This window comes from Callospermophilus lateralis, chromosome 10 (genome assembly GCF_048772815.1).
Source record: "Callospermophilus lateralis isolate mCalLat2 chromosome 10, mCalLat2.hap1, whole genome shotgun sequence".
Classification (NCBI taxonomy): domain Eukaryota; kingdom Metazoa; phylum Chordata; class Mammalia; order Rodentia; family Sciuridae; genus Callospermophilus; species Callospermophilus lateralis.
In genome coordinates this window covers 88451975-88467805 of record NC_135314.1, presented here as the reverse complement: position 1 = coordinate 88467805, position 15831 = coordinate 88451975, and the positions used below count along the sequence as shown (strand labels likewise).

At 33.2% G+C, this 15831-nt stretch overlaps 1 protein-coding gene across 2 annotated transcripts in view; it reads right to left on the bottom strand.

Moving 5' to 3' along the window:
• Tbl1xr1 (TBL1X/Y related 1) overlaps positions 1 to 15831 on the bottom strand; it is a 151234-nt gene that overhangs the window by 38701 nt on the left and 96702 nt on the right. The window contains exons 3-4 of one of the 2 annotated variants that reach the window (XM_076867629.2): positions 11152 to 11254; positions 824 to 969 (exon numbers count right to left, since the gene is read on the bottom strand). In XM_076867629.2, coding sequence (XP_076723744.1) covers positions 824 to 969; positions 11152 to 11209 — 204 coding nt within the window. In that variant the 5' untranslated portion in view covers positions 11210 to 11254. The remainder of the gene's footprint in view (positions 1 to 823; positions 970 to 11151; positions 11255 to 15831) is intronic. The other variant, XM_076867631.2, reaches the window with a different exon arrangement.

The window sequence follows — 15831 nt, the reverse complement described above, 5'->3', positions numbered from 1 at the left end:
TAGTACTAATGGATTTTTTAGTCATAGGAATGAGGAAATCCATAAATAATGTAGTATACTATGTATTTAATAAACACAGATACAGAAATCATAAGTGTTTCAGCTAAATTGTAGCAAAAGGGGAACAATTTAATTTCTCAAATGAAAATAAAGAAAACAACTCCACATGTTCTGACTCCTATCCATGTATGAAAATATTACCTTAGATCAGAGGTATGCAAACTTCTGTGAAAGCCCAGTTAGTAAATAGTAAATATTAACTTAGACCTCATAGGTCATAGGTCTCTGTTACAACTACCAGATTCTGTCATAAACAGCCTATACAAGAATAAATGAATGTGTCTGTGTTTTAAAACATTTATATAAAATCAGGGACAGATGGGATTTGCCTCGTGCATGCACCACAGTTTGCTGACACCTGAACTAAACAAATTACTTCATATGTGGATCTTAGACAATAGTCTTAAGAGCTGGCTTCAATTATAAATTGCTTCTAAAATCAGGGTATACCCAAACAACATTGAGTTTCCAATTCTCCACATAAATTTGGTCTCAGTATTTCAATACAATGCTGGTGTGTTAATGAAAACCATTTCCTACTGCTTACTTATAAAAACTTATATTAAGGAAAATAAGTTACAAATAATAGTCCTTATACCTGTGATCCAACATGCCTTGCTTGAACAATCTGATACAACAGGAATAATACCCTTTTGTTTCTATTAAGCCAAGGAAGTTAAAGTCAGAGACAATGAGAAAACAGACGTGACAGCTAATTTAAGAACACATTTAAGAATTAGTATTTGAAATAAGTCTGCCTTACCTCGTTAATACTAACTTCTGCCTCTACATACTGTAGACCTTTCTGGATGATAGAAATCAATGCAGCAGGTGGGACGAGTGCACCATTTATATTAGACTGACTTATATGGCTTTCTATACCAAAGGTAAATGCTGAATGAGAAAACCCTAAAAGCAAAAGAAAAGGTATGAGTATTCATTTTCCTAGTGCCAACAAGTTAAATAACATGAATTAAAAGACTTCCACAATCGTTCAAAATTGCATTCCATCATTTAAATTCTAGAATGATAGCTAAGGTCAAGTGTGTTTTAAACAAACAAATAACAACAACAACAAAAATCTAAATATGGTAGCCTTTATGTATTTCCCTTTCTCCTAATTACTTAAAGTACTCTTCAAAATTTCTAGTACCTACTGGATTGCTTGGCTTCAAATTTTCTAAGCTGCAGCAGTGATACATAACTTTCCTCAACAAAAACATCAAGTTTAAAAAGTTAAAAAGGCCTTTGGAAATCATGTGATTTAATTACTTCACTCAGGATAATTGAGACCACAAAAGACTGACACTTAATATTTCCACGGTGTATTTAATTTTCTACATACAAATTGTCTAACACCTTTAATATAATGAAGCTTTTTCAAACTACTTCAGAAATAAAAGAGAGTATAATGAAAGCAAATTTATAAATGAAATTCTAAAATTTAAATTTCTTTATGTATAAGCCGAGTGTTTAAATTATCTACTTTTCATTTGAAATACTTAAAACCAGAATATTCACTTAACAAAAATCTCTTTAGTTAGCCTTATTTTTTATGAAAATCTAGTCCATACTCAGAAGTTCTAGGAAACTAATAGACCCAAGAGGGGTTGCTCTGTTTAACAAAATATTCACCATATTTTATCAGTAAGGGAGCAATTTTATAAGTCTTGTAAAACAATACCATTTGCACACATAACATAGAATTTTAAGAAAGTTTCAAACTAAAAAAAGTAAATGAATGAGTTTGGTTCTTAATTAAACTGACTTAACAATCTAAAAGTTTATCCTTGTTTTTCAGTGTTTATACATGGCTTTTTGTATTTTATGCTCCTACTCTTAAGGTTCTTTGTGGTACCTATGAACAGTTTACAATAAAACACCATGAGGGTCACAAATAGCATGTAGCTAGGAAATATTTCAATTAGTTCAGATAGTCAAAGCACACCTAAGCTGATATTCCTCAGGGCTCTCTTCTCTCCTTAGAACACCTAACCCTAGTACATCCATACATACTGGTAGAGGGAGAGGTAAGAAGTGAAAAGACATTACCTTTAAAAGACCTGGATTTTTTAACCTCCTGACTTTAACTACAGGCAAAATTATTATGATTAAACACTTCATAGTTTTCAGCTTAATGTGAGTTCACAAAAATGATTTTTAAAAAATACTAATGGGGGGAAAAAGCATCATTTAAAACCGTCTTATCAAGAAACCTACAACTCCTGGAATATGAATAAGTCTCAGATTGCCAGGGTAGAAAGCTAAGACTAGGGACTCAGGAGAATTCGGAGAAGGAATTTGAGATAAAGCAATGAAATCCACAAGCAGTAAGGCTGGAAACTCCTGTTTTTAATACCCTGCTACATGCTAAATAATTTCTTCAATAAATCATAACTAAGAGGTGGGTAAAGCCAAAAGGCCAAATGGTTCAGAATTTGAAACAACTTAGAGATAGAAGATACCATTCATAGTGAGGGCCTACACAATGTGTCAGCTGCCATTCTCAAGTACAGAATTTATTATGTTTTCATCTGAATCACCAGGTGGGGAAAACAGCCTCTAAGTAGGAGAGTAAAGACTCAAATTCCAACACACGCTACTGTTCCTCTTTAACCAAGTCAGAATATAGACAAGGATAGAGTTAAGGCAGAGAGACAGTGAACACCTGCTCCTGAGTACATCACTGTATTGTGTTCAACTCAGTTTCCTAGAAAGTAGCATTATACAGTGCATGAAACATTATATCTTAGCTGTATTTGGCACCAGGGTTTTAAAAGTGTGTTGACATATATAAGAATCAACAATTACACAAAGTCCATGATTTCTGTATATTCTGTTCATGGGTACAATTTATTCAAAGTTGCTACATTTAGACTCTATTTAATTTGCTTATAATTTAAACTTGAAGTAGTACTATGCCTATCTGAGAGTTTCAGGAGGAACTATGCCCAATTCTGGATGGAATGCTGTATACATCTTGATATTATTCTGTCAGGTCAAGAGAGAAGCCATCTTAGATCCTCATATACATCCCAACTTACGCAAATGTGTTCAGGACATTCTCAATGGTAACGAAACAATCCTGAAGTAGTCATTAGCATCATTTTGGAACTTCCCATTAATGTTTACCCGAAAGAAGTTCCAGTTTACATGCTCAATTATAATGTTCTCTCTTGTTTTTTTTTTAAAAGAGAGAGAGGTAGAGAGAGAGAATTTTAATATTTATTTTTTAGTTATCGGCGGGCACAACATCTTTGTTTGTATATGGTGCTGAGGATCGAACCCGGGCCACACGCATGCTAGGCGAGCGCGCTACCGCTTGAGCCACATCCCCAGCCCTATAATGTTCTCTTCATTTCAGTCAGAGGCAACCTAAAATCATTATGTTCAACACTACTTTTATTCTTCTCTTCTTTAAAAATTTCCCCCTGCCTTAGGAAATTCTGCCCTCACTTCATTATACTTGAAAGTCGTAATCATAAAGTTCCCACCTCTCCTCTGGCCTCTGGCATTCAACCATTTGCCAAGCTCTGTCATTTTACCTCCAAATTCCATCACTCCACTGTCTCTTGACTCTCACTCGCCTATTCTTTTCTGCCAAAAGAATGTGCAAAATGTTTATGCACAGCAACTGCCACACTAAATAGCTATTACCTGTGTGTCTATGGTTTATGCACATGTCTGATTACTAGACTGTACTGTCTGAGTAAAAGGGTTTAAGTCTAGTAAACCTTTAATTCTGAGAAACTAGCATGTCACCTGGTTTACCAAGTAACTCTATAAACATTTGTTAAATGAGAATGCAATTCTACCATAATGTATTTTGGCATATCTAAAAATCTGTGACTCTAAAGAAGCATATAGCTTAACTCTTCTTTGAAAAAACATACTGCTTCTTTAGAAGTACAGATCTTACTTAGATATGCCAAACTACATAAGGTAGAAATGCCCATTTATTATAACAAATGTTTAATAGAGCTTATATTTCTAAAGGGATCTTAAATGTGACCTGATGAAATCTTTAGTCAGACATACAGTCTTCAGGTAAAGCAAAATCTGACATGAATAATACCTCTGTAATACTCAATAAGATAAGTAAGATTTAGGAAATAAGAAGAGGAGAAAATCTAGAGACAATGTGGCTGAAGACCATGAAGTTCAGTACACAATAGTAGTTTGTGACAGAGATATAGAGTAGCAGGTATGTGCCTGCATCTGTGTGTAATGTTACACAGGGGATCAAAAAACAACCGTTCTCTGTAGTTCTTGTTCCAGAAAGTGTTTTCCCTCTGATGTTAGAGATCCTGTTCTTGAATGGGAGTCAGTTTTCCAGAACCAGCTACTCTACTCTGCACAGGGAGCACAGAAATAAGAAAATGGACTTTGAAACACCATTGTTATGGAATAGGGTGTCTGAACCAGACCAAAAGATTTTTTAAAAGGCAAAGCTTAACTATGAACACAACACAGAGTCCTAATTTGAGGGGGTGGGGTGCAACTTTATTCAAAGTCCTATTAAATTTCAGATCAGAAAAGTGTATCCCCAGCGCCTCCAAAGTGGAAACCTATTTCTAACTCTGCCCTTCAGATCCAGATTTCAGAAAAGGTAAAAAGAAAGTGGGTAAGGGATGTTAAGGGGGACACTAGATATTGAAGAGTTAGACCCAGCACTTACACACTAGATATACAATTTTGTGCCCAGTATTGTCCTTCAATATAGGGCTGTAGATGTAACTGTGGTACAGTGCTTGTCTACAATACATAAGGTCCTGGAACTAAATCCCAGCACAGTAGAAAAATAAAAAACAAAGAAAACAGAAACACAAAAAACACTTTATACAAATTCTATTTTCGGAAATAATTTTAATGCTATCATGATATTCAGTCAATAAATATATGTGGCAAAGAATTATTCATACCAATAGTGAACACCTTTTTCAGTGCTCACTATTTAAAAAGATTCTTGCATCAAATATCTGTATGTATAGGTTTTTGCCATAAATAATTTTTTTCTTTCTTCTTAGGAAAGATTCCCCAAAAGCTGAATGGAACATTAGCATTTTAAAGAGTTTCACGATTGCCAAACTGCTTTCAAAAAAAAATTGCATATATATATATATGTGTGTGTGTGTATGCAAATTTATAATGCCACTAAAATCTATACACTTCCTTATATCCTTGAGATACTGGGTATTCTTTAAAAAAAATTAAGATTAAACAACTCTGGCAATTATCTCAAAAGACCTCTGTCCTTCATAAGTATGTCAGCAGGAATGAAAAACTGATTCGGAAGTATAAAAGTACCTTAATTACCGGCACTTATGATAAGTACTTGCTGTTTACTTTTAATTGAATAAGTATACAACAACTATATATGTCAAATCAAGGTCACTCCACCTTTTATTATAAAGAAAAACTATGTACCTACTTGTACTTCTGTAGGTAGTCATTTACTCATAAAATTTAGAAGGATAATTGAAGGTGGACATATCAGATACTGAGCTCTTTTCTCCTGTTCTTCATGGCTAGAGGCACATTACTGATTACCAAGTTAACCTAACTCCATCCAATCCGATGTTACAGTCTACTTATAAATGCCACTGGAAGTGAGGTATGAAGGAAGGAATGATTATCTATCCCAGTTACCCTTATTCAAGTCAAGAAAAACTACACTGTAATCTGCTGACATTTTTTTTACTAACCATTAATGGGGCTAATAGTTTAATAGCTAAATGAGATAAATGAATGAATAAGCTATGTGTAATATAGGTGAAGACCTTAACTTTATACATATTATTTTCTGCCTATTTTGATGTTTTCTAAGTTGAAAGATAATAATATATGGTTTTGATGTGTGATCTTATAAACAAATACAAGTCGAGTATTTATATGAAATGCTTCAGACTATGTATGTATCAGACTTTGGATTTTGGAATATTTGTACATATATAATGAGATATCTTATGGATGAACTCCAAGTTGATACACAAAATCCTTTTTTTTCCTTGGGTGGGCGGGGTTAAACAAACAATTGAACCTCAAAGCATACTACCTCTGAATTCCAACCCAAGCCCTTTTTGTTTTGAAACATGGTCCAACTTGACCAAGCTGGCCTTGAACATGTGATCCTCCTGCTTCTGTCTCCCAAGCAGCACCACATTCATATGTGTGCCTCATATACAGTCTGAAAGTAATTTTACATAATATTTTTAGCATGCCTACATTTTTTAAAACACATTTATTTTTTAGTTGTAGGTGAACACAATACCTTTATTTTATTTTATTATGCAGTGTGGAGGATCGAACCCAGGGCCTCACACACGCTAAGCAAGAGCTCATCCTCTCAGCCATGACCCCAGTCCCAGCATGCCGGCATTTTGACTGATATCATTCACATGAGATCAGATGTGGAATTTTCTACCTGTATTTATTTTACTGGCACTCAAAGTTGTTGGTGTTGAAGTATTTTTTTATTATTATTATTAGTTGTTCAAAACATTACATAGTTCTTGACATATCATATTTCATACATTTGATTCAAGTGGGTTATGAACTCCCATTTTTACCCCGTATACAGATTGCAGAATCACAATGGTTACACATCCACTTTTTTACATACTGCCATTCTAGTGTCTGTTGTGTTTTGTTTTTTTTAATTTTTATTATTAGTTGTTCAAAAGCATTTTGGATTTCAGATTTTTGGATTAGGGATGCTCAACCTGTTCAACATTTGAGTATTAGTGCCATCTCATAAAAGTGGTGTGGTTGATGCAAGGCCTATATACTGGATCTTTTTTAAAGTTTAGAAAAGTGAACAATGAAAAGAGGTGAAGTGCAAAAGAAATGAGATGATCTTTCATCAATCAAATGCTACATATATCATCACCTTCAAATAAACAATAAATGTATGTAAGATGAATCTCGTTCTAAAACATTAGAATTTTTTAAAGTAGCGTGAAAATAACTTATTTTTAATAATGAAGGCATTTTGTTTTTGCCACTTCCAGTTAGTCTTTCAATCATAAGCAGCAACTGTTTCCCTGGCTTCCAATAGTCAAACACATCAATAGAGATGCTATGGAGCTCTTAAACATGTAAGATGATAGTCTAATAAAGAATTCTCCAACTAAATACACAATTTAAGCAAGATAAAAAGCACATTTGCATATAAAACGACAAAAAGGAGGTTCATAAAAAATTACCAGGAACAATTTCTTCAGAAAAAAATAAACTTTAACTGACAAGAGTCATTGGTGAGGCAAAAGAAGGAAAGGGTAATCTTAGGAAAGAGAGAAATTTTAAAACATCCTACTCCAAGCCTCTAAGGTATTTATCTGCACATAATTGATAAATGTATAAGTTTTGGGGGCAATCAAATTAATGCTAGTTGGCAAACACCAATTAAAGGGAGAATGCTGAACCCAGTCAATCATCTAGTATGACATACAGACAGTACTATATGTCAAATGTTTTCAATTTTCAAGTCATCTCAAAAGGGAAAAAGTGTTTATTTCCTAGGAAATATACGCGAATATGGGTCTATTTCATATAAGTGCAGAATGGTAAACACCAATTAATTACCTTAGGTGCACTTTCTAGAGATAAAATTGAGAAAAATTAAAAGTCATAACATTAATAAAATCCCAACAATAAATCTACTTTTAATTTGTTTTGATGTGTGAGGAGATGGCTGATTTGGAACAGTGAAGTCCATTAAACATTCAAGGCTGATGATCACAGTGTAATCTCTTTTCAATAAGGACTAAATTTTATGAATGAGGAAAATGATTCTCCGAAAAGGTATGTAATCTGGGGGAAGGAGATGGACTTTTAACATATAATATCTTCTAGTGCTGATAGTAGTTATTAAAAAAAAAAAAACTTAACACTAAGCTAATTTAGGGAATTTTATTCCCTCAGGAGATAGAAAACACAGTCCAAGATTAAACACGGCAGAGAAGAAATGCTTAAGATTCTTACTGAAAAATATTACTTCGAAAGCATTTTTGTATCAAAGCAGAACAAAACTTTCACAAAGTGTCTCTGAACCTGAGGGCCTTTTAGACAATTAGATAGGGGAGGAAATTTTATTTTTCTTATTGGAGTCTTCACAAACGAGATCCTTCAACACCTTTGCACACATTCTTTCTTTGCCTTGACTGCTCCCTTTCTCCCACCCCAATTCAATCAATGCTCTTTTGTAAGGAAGGAAGCAGTGTTAAGATTCTATAGTTTCTTTTATATTTGCTTTAAATCTTTCAAAAGAAAACAGTTATAATCTGCAAACAATGTGTCATACTGCTTAAATATTTAATGATTAATTCTCAATAATTATCCTTCATAAATTATGGTATTAAAAACACTACTCCCAAAATAACCCTGAAAAGGAATTCTGGACCAGGTTACTCCAAACTTGAATCTACTGTAAAAATCACCAAATTTATGTATAATCAGGAATCAGAACCAAGAAGGAGCTTTTGGAATACATGACGTGGCAAGCAACCAGATCTACAGAATCTGGTTATGGGTGAGAGTCTGGATTCTTTGTGAACCCTGTCCAGAGTTCACGGAACTATAAAATTCTTAAAACTCTCTACTGCCTCCCGTTTCTTGAAGTCAATTAAAATCTATGTCTCATGGTAACCTTTCTGACAAAAATAATGCCTCGTTGGTCCCGGTAAAACTTGGTCACAACTACAGCTACACCACTCTTTAAGGCAGCTAGCTCCTCTTTAGAAGCTAGTTTTGCACTCCAAATCTCAGTGCATGTACGTTTCATACTTTCTACTTCATCTTGAGGAGTTACTAATTATAATTTTTTTTCAAGATATTCGGAACATGTTACCTTCCTGGTGTCAACTCTGTTGTCAAGTTTCAACTGTCCTTCAATTAAAACAGACCACTGGCTTTCAAACATTATTACACCTATGAATCATCTTGGGGCTTTGTAAAATGCAGATTCCTGGGCCCCACTCAATGCTTCCTACCTGATTCTGATACAGGTGGTCAGAGGATCAGACTTTAGAACTCTGCTAAAGACTGTTCCTAAATTTATAAATTTTATGTTGTGTATCTGAAGAATAACAAAAAAGCACACCTAATGGTGCAGGAAACAATTCTAAAGGATTTAAGATATATATCAGTCCATAATACAATGATTTTTCAAAAATATACTGTTTGCTTTATTTTTACTGTGACTTAAAATACCTTAAAACATGGAATTTAGAAGGGGTTTCTCTGAGAACATAAGCAACTTTAAGGATGCTTTTGATAATATTTCATCACTCGAACTCTTTCAGAAATTAAACCAGAATATTATTTTACTGCCCCTTTTTCCTCATTATATATTCTGATAAGAACATAAAATATCAATTTGTAGACTTCCACTTGGAAACAGGAAAATTTGAACACTCATTAACACTCTAATCTCGATTTGCCCTGCTTCACCTCAGCACAAGCTGAATGAACTGCAGAACACTGATGAGCTGTTCAACTGTTTTTGAACTCCAAAACCTTCTATGGTTCAACCTAAATTGCTGCCTTCCTACTATATCAATAAGCTTTTATAATATATTTCTAATCTATCTACCCTTCAGTTGTAAAAGTTTTTGTTCAATTTGCAAGACTTTTGTCCAAAAGACTCAAAGCTCTGGCTTAAAGAGGTGGTCAGGTTTAAAAGTAGAAAACACAGTGTTATTCCGATAGAATAAACTCTTTTCCACTTTGACCAAAAGTATTTTATATGTCACATAGAAAATAATCACCAGGTCACTACTTTTTCACTTTATTAGTCATTTTATCTTATTCAAATCAATATTTGGAAGTCTTCTTACAGATCGACCTTCCATATCAGTTTAAACAAAACAAGATCTATTAATTTTAAAGATTCATAATAAGTTATTATCTGTTGGTTGGTTGCTTCCTTCCCTGAACTTCCTTCTTGGTCCCTGTCTTCTTAGCTATTCATAGAGGAGCAGTAAAGGTTCTTGGGAATAGAAAATATCCACCCAAAAGAAAGACTCAGACCTAGAATACAGATGGGGACATTTTCAGCAAGCAATGGGGTTTAAATCTAAGGCCATGTGGTTCCCCGAAAATAAAAGAACAACTCCCTAAGCCCTATAAGAAGGGCTTAGTATTTTCTCAGTAAAAAATTGCCTAAAAATCCAGTCTAAAAATCAAAACCTAAGAGTTCAATGTCCTAGAAGTTTATATCTCTATTGTATTCCTTCTGTCTTCCCTCACATACTACTATCAAAATTATCTTTTTTTATACCACATCTCAATCTACTACTTAAATGCACTTTAAGGTATAAATTCTAAAATTTAATCTCTAGATTAGCTGTTGACATTTTTAACTAAATTATTCCATCTAATGTTAAAAATCTGCATTTATCATTGCAATCTATCTTTATGACTGTCATACACTCCAGCTATATTGAACAGTTTTCCCTCTTCTACTTTTACATTTTTAGCTTGATCCATTCATTTTCCCTTGCAGTAATCCTTTTATTTTCTGCCTAATCTATTAACATATCTAGAAAACTTGGTGATCAGGGATTTACTTAATATTAATTGCCAATGACTTAATGATCTGTGTTTATAACCATGTCCAATACATTCATCAGAATTCATATCCATGATACATTTAATCAACTGGGATAATACTTAGGATAGCATTCTTTAAAAACTACAATTAATTTAGCTTTTGAAATGCTAACTGCAATTAGGACCAATAATATTTAACTGAGGACACTGGACATACATTTTCAAACTGATGATATCTGAGTTTATATGTTCCTACTAAACATGTGCAATAATCTTATTTAATAACAAATTATAAAAATGGCCTTTTAACAGAGAAAGACAAACTGGTTGTTACAAATATTTGCCTGAGATAATTCCAACATATTTGAAAGAGTCAGAGAGTTAAACCATGCAGTAAAACAGCTTTAAAATGGCAGTCCAGACATTAAGGAAACATACAAGGTTCAACAGTTTGGACTGATACAAATTTCAAATGCATAAAAGATTATTTTGAGAATATTAAAATAATTTGAGGCCTATTTACTTTATAAAAGTACTCACCTGACTCTTGCAAGTATCTATATACCAAGAAGTTGACCTCATCACTGCTTATACTCATCTTTATTCCCACTTAAACCATGAGGTCACAACACAGGATATAACCCTAAAAATAAAACAAAGTTAATTAAGTATTTTCTCAGTAAAATACTGTTAAACAAATTGTAAACAATGTTGTAAAAACCATTTGATTTTTATTAAATGATTTAAAATGAGGTTCTATATTGCCTAATAATAATCCCTAAAAAAGTTACTTCCATAGTTAGCAAATGATTACATGATCAAAACATGGCTGCTGCTATTTTTCTGCAAGGCAACAATCAGCAAAATTTATAAAGAGGGCTTCAACATCATATTTTAATGTATATCAAATAACATTTTTATATTATTTTTTTCCTTTGCTCTCCTTAAGTAGAAAAACAGTAAATTGTTAAAATCAAGAATATTACTTATTTAGGAAAAGATATTTTGAAAACACTGGGTAGGGGAAAACACCAAGTCATCTACTCTGGCTTTGTCTACATAATTTGGCAGAATTTGACGTCTCCATTCTGAACATTTATGTAATGTTCAAATCTCAAAGGTTTGTAAATTTGTATGTGGCAGAGAAGCTGAGGAAAAATTTCCTAAAATCCAAATAATACTCTTATTGGATATATAAAAACCTTGAACACAGAATGGGTAAAAAATATGACTTAAGTGTATCTAGTTAAACTTATCCATTTTTTTTTCATCACAGAAATAATTTAAAGAAGAGATCAACAAACTTTTCTGTAAAGAGCCAGACAGTTAAATAATTTATTCAATTTTGCCAACCATACGGTCTGTCACAACTACTCAATTCTGCCGTATGTTGCAAAAGCAGCAACATGTAAACAAATGAGTGTGGCTGTGTTCCAATAAATCTTTATTTATGGACACTGGAATTCAAATTTCATGATAATTGCTGTGTCATAAAATATTAGCATTCTTTTGATTCTCACCACCCAAGCACTTAAAATGTAAGAACCTTTCTCTGCTGTGGACCTTAAGGGTAGTAGACTGGGTATGACCCACAGACAGTACCTAACACTATGGACTTAATGATAATAACTGTCTCACTATGCCATGGGTCTTTCAAGGATGCACAGGCGTCTAGGGACTCATGCTTTAAAGAATGCTAAACTGAAGGTAAGGAAGGAAATCCCTGCAGAGTTGCACCAGAACATTTAAACATTATCAATCACACAGTGCAAGGAGAGTAGCCCTAAGGTTCTGCTCCCATCATCCAGGAAGGTCAAATGTACAATTACTCATATTACTTTGGAGTGATGTCCAAACAAGTGCTGATTAAATGTGTTAGATAACAAGGAAACAAACACTACAAAAATAATGCACTGAGCATTTTATTTAGATATTTTTAATGCATTTACTCAAAACTATAGTTGAGCACTTTGAATGGTACAATGACAGGTCTTGAAAATATGAATAAAAAGGGTAGACTAGTGACACACCTTATGCCCTAAAAAGTTGTTGGGAAGAAAGACAATTAGTTAACTACAGGTTGGGTAAGAAAAAGTAAAGGAAATTGAGATCAGACAGAACCTAAGGTTGAGGGTAGAAGTAGGCAAAGAATGTAAAATGTAGGTACCTTACAAGCTTCTTTAAGAGGCATATTGGTGAATAAGTTTTCTTTTTAATTCAAAATATCTGAAATATATCTATTTATTCCTATTTATGTGCATACTACTTCTTATTAATTTGAATGTTAAGGAAAATGAAGAATAATATTCCCATTTATAGATTACGTGCTATATAATATATACATGGCTAGCTAGTCCTTACATCATTTAATTTCCTCTTCCACAACATTTATTATCTTCCTCATTTTAATATGACAACAATAACATGAGTGTATGTGTATGAAAATGTTATTAAATACTACAATTTGATGAATTCCATGGTGGGGGGGACACCAAAATAAATACAAAGAATTCTTAGCACTAGAGGGTCCTGTTGCTAATTTCAAGACATAATGTATATTGTCAAGTCCCATGTTCAGTGCAGACTATCACTGTACAGTTTATATGAACTATGATATAAATAAATGACAAAAAAATATGATCAGCCAGCCTCTGCTATCACATACAATTCCCACTTTTAGATACAGAGTAATCTACTAGAATTATTTTGTTTGCTGTGTATGTGTTTTCAATCTACTGTGAAGCAATCAAAGTAGGTTGATAAAAACAGGTCATCTGTGGCCAGGCTGCTCACTGGGTTATCACAGCCAATTTGGTTAAACTTGTTAAAACCAAGACACAATGTGATAATACCACTTACATTAATATGGCGGGGCCTATTATTATTATTATTATTTGGGGGGATGGTACTGGGGATCAAATGAAAGGGTGCACTACCACTGAGCTATAACATTCCCAGCCTTTTTACTTTCTGAGATAGGATCACCCAGGATGGCCTCCAACTTATGATCCTCCTGCCTCAGACTCCCAAGTAGCCAGAATGACAGTCATGATCCACCCCATCCAGCTCTAGAATTGTGCCTTTTAACTATAAAATCACAGTAATAATGAACAACAAGGGGTGTGTGCTGTGTGTATTAAATCATCTCAGAAAGTAAGTAAACCCTGTTCACAGAAGTCATTAAGTTAAAATGAGGCCATGTGGGTAAACCCTAATTCAATGGAAAGGTCATGTAAGGACATAGAAGGCATCCACTTTTGAGCAAAGGAGAGAGTCTTCAGAATAAACCATTCCTGATAACAACTTTATCTTGAATATATAGCCTCCAGAATTGTGGGGAAAAAATAGATTTTTGTAGTTCTGGCCATCCAGTCTGCAGTATTTTGTCAAGGCAGCCCCAGAAAATCTAAAATATTAATCATCATATATTATATGTTTCCTTCCATAGAGACAGGGGCTCTCTATGTTACCTAGACTAGTTTCAAACTCACATGCTCAAGTGATCCTCCTGCCTCAGGCTCCAGGGTAGCTAGGACTATAGGTACACAGGAGCATGATGGACTTCATTATCACAGATTCTTAAAAAAACTCTCCATTTAATCATTTGATACCTTTAAATTTATAAGTTAATTCACAATTGTTAGAATCTACCTTTTAGAAAATAAAGACTACCTTTAAGACGATGAAAGGAACATGTTGTATCAATATCAATCATGTTCTGCCCAGTAATGTCCCTTTTCCCCTCAAAAAAAAAAAAAAAAAAAAAAAAAAATTCTTCAAGACATTACCAAAAAGTGCTTTGTCCTTCATTTCTCACCTCATTTAAATAATTAAAACCCTAATGTTAGGAAACACCACTTTTTTGAGTATAAAATATCATATGGTGAAGGAAGGTAAATTTTAAGACCTAACTTTAATATCTTCTAAAAGATAGTTTAAAACACAATAAAGTATACTATTAAATGAAATCCTATTTTATTCAGTATTTTAAAATATATTTGTAAACTGTAAAGCAAATACAACATGATTTAGATATAATTAGACAATCTCAAGAAGAAACAGTAAGCTCTAAATGAAATGTGTTTCAGCTTATTTTAATACAATAACTAGTCGAACAATAATAAACAAAATTAAATCATTTGATTTCTTAAAAGCATCAATGGCAAAGAGTATATTTACTTTGTTGTGTTTATTAGCCCTGAAAACTGAAACTGTTTTTTAAAATATTTTAAGGATATCGTCTCTCACAGCTGTCTGTAATATTAAGCCCAAAGAGATACATACTTAAAATGAGAATAAATGCTGTTTATATTTTTAAACACTCAATCTCATGAAAATTATTTTATTCACTAAAAATGAAAATATCCTTTTAAATAAATCATTGGTTCTTCATCTCATTCATAAGCTATTTTTTTACAAAATGTCTTTAATAATTTGAATATAATATCTTAGTGAAAAGTTTATGATTTCTTCACTCCCCACCCAGAGAAATAAATGCATGTTTAAAACAAAATAGGTAGACAAGATAGTTTATGAACTGGCATGGATTTTACCTTCTGATTTTTTTGATACATGCATATTTTTCAGGTAAGTTTCCCAAGCCTATGCCTGGTAACGTGTATATTTTACATAAAGGGTAATTTTTATAAGCAAATTTTATACTGTGAGACTTTTCTGGAGCCAGAGGCAGTTGTTCTGTTAACAGATTAATGGTCACCGTAGAGCTAAATAATTGGTGGATGTTAAAAAATTAAAGTATAACTATAACTTAGAAAAGATAAGCTTCGGGCTGGGGTTATGGCTCAGAGGTAGAGCACTCGCCTACCATGCGTGAGGCTCTGGGTTTGATCCTCAGCACCACATAAAAATAAAAAAAATAAAGACATTATGTTCACCTATAACTAAAAAATAAATAAATAAAAAAGAAAAGATAAACTTCTAAACTACTTTTTGTTTCCTTCCCCTTTTTACTACAATCCAGAGCTCTCAATCACAAATTTAAGAAAATATGCAAGAGAGGTAAAATCACAAGCAGCCTGTATAATTTTATGCATGCCATGTGAACCTTTCTAGCCTCCACTTCTTCAGGAAACTGAATTTACATTGTCTCTTCCCCCTTTCAACCTTCAGTAATTGAACTGGCACAATTTATAGAGTATTATGGATGAAACCTGCAGGTCACAAGAGAATACCAGGTAATACAATAATTTTAATAAAGTA